Here is a 3,999-nt window from a genome sequence, read left to right on the forward strand (position 1 = left end):
TTAGTGCAGCCGCGCGTGGCAGCCGGCGAAAACTAGGTAGGCCCGAAAATGAAGGCCCAGCCCTACCTGGAGGCTCATTAAACCCTGTACACTCAAGACACTGCCCCCACTGCCACCCTTACATCTCTGTCTTAGTGGTGTATATATATATATGTATAGTATACCTTGACCTATACAGTAAAATTACGAGTGTTAACTCAAATGATAATGTACAAATATATATAACCCAACGGACCAGCAATGGTCCATTTTGGTATACACTGTCAGGTTCCCAAATAGAAAAATTAGAATTGATTATTTTACTGAGTATATGCAAATGGCCCCTTATACAAATTCATTTTCTTTTACACTCTCACAGTCAAATCAACGGAGAGGATTTTATTTTTTGCATAAATCTCCTATTTGTCAGCTGCTACAGTATATCACTTTGGAAGTTCATTATAATGCCACAAATGTACAGTATATCCAGCAATGTCCCGTCACTCTCCGTGAGTCCTGTATTATTTCCATGTGTAAAGTATTCAAAACTTGCCTATACGACATACTGTACATTTGTTTTTATAGTGAATATCACTGATCGATCTGCAAGCTCTCGACACGTTTCACTATTTGAAACAGCTATAGGTCTTAAGTGGTTCATTCATAATTTATTTGCTGTTAAGTTCCCAAGAGTCCCTTCCTAGAAATGCACTGGAATCAAAAGTAAAACATTTCTGTTTAAAATGTAAGTCACCAGCTTAGATAGATGCAAGCCTATACAGTCCTCAAGTAAATGAACTTCTACTGCACAGTATAACATCCTGACCTACACATCCATTTGACTATTATTCAGAGTTAAACTAACACTCAGTGTACGGCAGTCTGGGATATTCTGCTTATCCTTGGCAGTAAATGTTAAGTCTATGTCTCTGTCTTCAGTAGCATATTATATTATGTCATGTCTTTCTCTCTCTCTCTCTCTCTCTCTCTCTCTCTCTCTCTCTCTCTGTGCGTGTGCGTGTGCATGTGTGTGTGTGTGTGTGTGTGGGTGTGTGTGTGTGAGAAAGACATGGCATAATATGCTAATGAAAACAGAAAACATAAAACAGACTCAACATTTACTGCCATGGATTATAAGGATAACCAAAATATCCCAGACTGCCATAATTGCCGTCCATGTATTTTGACTCACCGTCACCATTAAGTAGTCACAGAATATTCATCTTCACTACGACCGCACACCGGATGGATGGTAATGAGAGAGCCATTCATTTGTGCATTTGTGAAAAAGTTTGAAAAACCGTCCATGTATAATCCATAGTTATAGAGCCAGTGGCGTGCACAGACATCTTGAGAATTGGCCGGTGTCACCATGGATCACATAGTGTACACAAAACCAAACAAAAAGAAAATGAATAAACTGTACAAAAAAACTAACTTTCAAAAGGGCACATTCAGAGGGCAAAGGGTCATGGTGCTCTAGCACTATAGGCTATAGGTGGCTGCGTTACTACTTGCCTATTGGGCCGCTTAGGTTCCGGGTTCGCCTCCAGGCTGGCAGCCTGGCACCATACACTACCTCCTGTGCACGCCCCTGGTTAGTTAGAGCCCATTCAAGATTGGTGGTCAGGGAATGCTACAAGGAAGAAAAGCTCTTCGCTTTGCTTCTATAGTCATGGAAATGGTATGGGGGCTTTGCATAAACGGTGCATGGCGGCACCCTCGCGAATTTCCCTATACTTGCAGGTCTTTACCCAACGGTATAGTTTCCTCGAAACGCACAGAAGGCAAATATATATACGAGGCAGAAAAGGTCGCTAGTACCACCAGGAAGTGAGGCGGAGTTTTACGACCACGTGGATTCCATCACAGAGATTTGCAAGCTTGATCAAATCAGTTAGCTAAGAGCGCCATCTATAGTTGAAAACACAGTTTGGACATGTACATAATTATATAATATAGGCCTACAGCTGAGCCTTTAGAAAAATGGACGTGTCGTAATTGGCAGGGAATGACACACACACACACACACACACACACACACACACACACACACACACACACACACACACACACGCGCATATATAGCCATGCCTTACCTTCCAGACAGCAGGTCCGCCAGAGGCCTGAGTGCGTCATGACCTCCTCGTTCTTGCGGCTGGTGTCGTTGTCGTTGGTGCTCTTGCCCTTGCAGGTCCCTCTGGAGTACAGCCAGTAGTCCGTCCCCACGGCGATGGTCATCAGGCTGAACGCTGCGAACGCACCCACGGTGGTCACCAGCATCTGGACGCCACGGTCACACATCAGCATCTTCATATAGCCGGCCGGTCCGTAGAGTCTCTTATAAACTGGAGATATATTGTTTCCCCCACCCCCTTTTGTCTATTCCACGAGAAGAGAGACTCCGGGAGACCGTTTCAACATGTAGGCTAGTGGTCAGTGTAACAGCGCACCATAACCGTAAACGAACCGAAACACAAAAGATAGATGACAATAAACGATGGGGCTAATTGCCCCCCTCCGAAAATAAATAAATAAATAACCCTGACGGGCACAAATTCACAGTCATAAAAAAAGAAACACAGGCGTATAAAAAAAGAGATGACTTGGTGGTTAATACTGTGAGAGGAAGAGGAGACTCCGCTCGTTCAGTTGACAGAGGTGACGGAGATGCGGCGCGGGGTGGGGGGAGCTCGTCTTGTCACTTTCTCCCAAACTGATCAGAAACGCGGTATATCCTTCCTCTGTTTTTAACGACCACCTCTCAGAAACTCTCTCACTCAGAGCTGAGAATAAGGGAGATGCCACATTGTCTCTCTCTCTCGCTCGCTCGCTCGATTTCGTCTCCGTGTTGTTTGTTATTATCCAGGGTTATGATGATTATAATCAGTCTGCCGTCACCCAGCGGTGTGCTCCTCCTCCTCCTCCTCCGGTGTCTTCCCCGCCGGGTCCCAATAAGTTCTGGAGCTTCTCCAAGAAGGGCTCCTCCGCTCCGCTGCTCGCCGACTGTTAACAGTCGCCAGCATCTGACACTGACAGCGACTCCATCTTTAAACAGACAACAACAACATAACACAAACAAAAAGTCAACAATTAATAATGGCGAGTTTTAATATGGCCAACGAAATAGCCTACATGAAATGAAACGCGAGACATGTTTTCACAGCTTGTCAGATAACAGACATTGCTGCTCGCTCTCCCCCCCCCCCACACACACACACGGCTTTACAAAGAATATCCCTCTCCATTAAGCCAATTTCCACGTCCCCTCTTATATCTTTCCACCGCTGTGTGTGTGTGTGTGTGTGTGTGTGTGTGTGTGTGTGTGTGTGTGTGTGTGTGTGTCTCTCTCTCTCTCTCTCTCTCTCTCTCTCTCTCTCTCTCTCGACAATTTTGGCGGCTCACCATGCAATCCAATGGAGGGATCTTCTTCGGTCAATCTCTCTCTCTCTCTCTCTCTCTCTCTCTCTCTCTCTCTCTCTCTCTCTCTCTCTCTCTCTCTCTCGCTCTCTCTCTATCTATCTCTCGCGCGGCGACGTCAAAATTACGGCCTGTTAGAGCAGATATTCCTCATGCAGTTATATTCCCTCAACACTGGAACGGATGGAGGGACGCTCTCTCTCTCTCTCTCTCTCTCTCTCTCTCTCTCTCTCTCTATGATGAGAGAGAGCGGAGGAGACCCAGGGCCAGCTGTTGACTCGCTGACATGTTTTCTTCTGTGTCTGGAGTCAAGCGTCCAGTCCAGCTCCTACACGCACTGTCACGCTCTAGCAATTCTGTTTTAGCGACGTCGATATGCTCTCTGTCTGTCTATAGCACATGGTTTAAAACACATATTATGCGCGCGCACACAAAACACTCTCACATCGGCTATACATATATACACGCGCGTGTACACGTACGGCACATGCAGATGTGACGTTAAAAAAAAAAAAACCCAGATGATTTGCTTGGTCTCACTCACACCGAATGAGGATAAATCACCGGTCCTTCCCTCCGCCAACAGCATGCGTGTGCAGT

General features: G+C 45.7%; 1 protein-coding gene across 1 annotated transcript in view; it reads right to left on the bottom strand.

The window, feature by feature from the left end:
- cacng3b (calcium channel, voltage-dependent, gamma subunit 3b) overlaps positions 1-2,295 on the bottom strand; it is a gene marked incomplete at both ends in the record, with an annotated part of 25,493 nt that extends 23,198 nt beyond the window's left edge. Inside the window, one exon of the mRNA XM_080775885.1 lies at positions 2,079-2,295. Within this exon, the coding sequence (XP_080632011.1) occupies positions 2,079-2,295 (217 nt within the window). The remainder of the gene's footprint in view (positions 1-2,078) is intronic.
- Between the last annotated feature and the right edge of the window lie 1,704 nt (positions 2,296-3,999).

Source organism: Protomyctophum bolini (genome assembly GCF_963924005.1).
Source record: "Protomyctophum bolini genome assembly, chromosome: 11".
NCBI classification, from domain to species: domain Eukaryota; kingdom Metazoa; phylum Chordata; class Actinopteri; order Myctophiformes; family Myctophidae; genus Protomyctophum; species Protomyctophum bolini.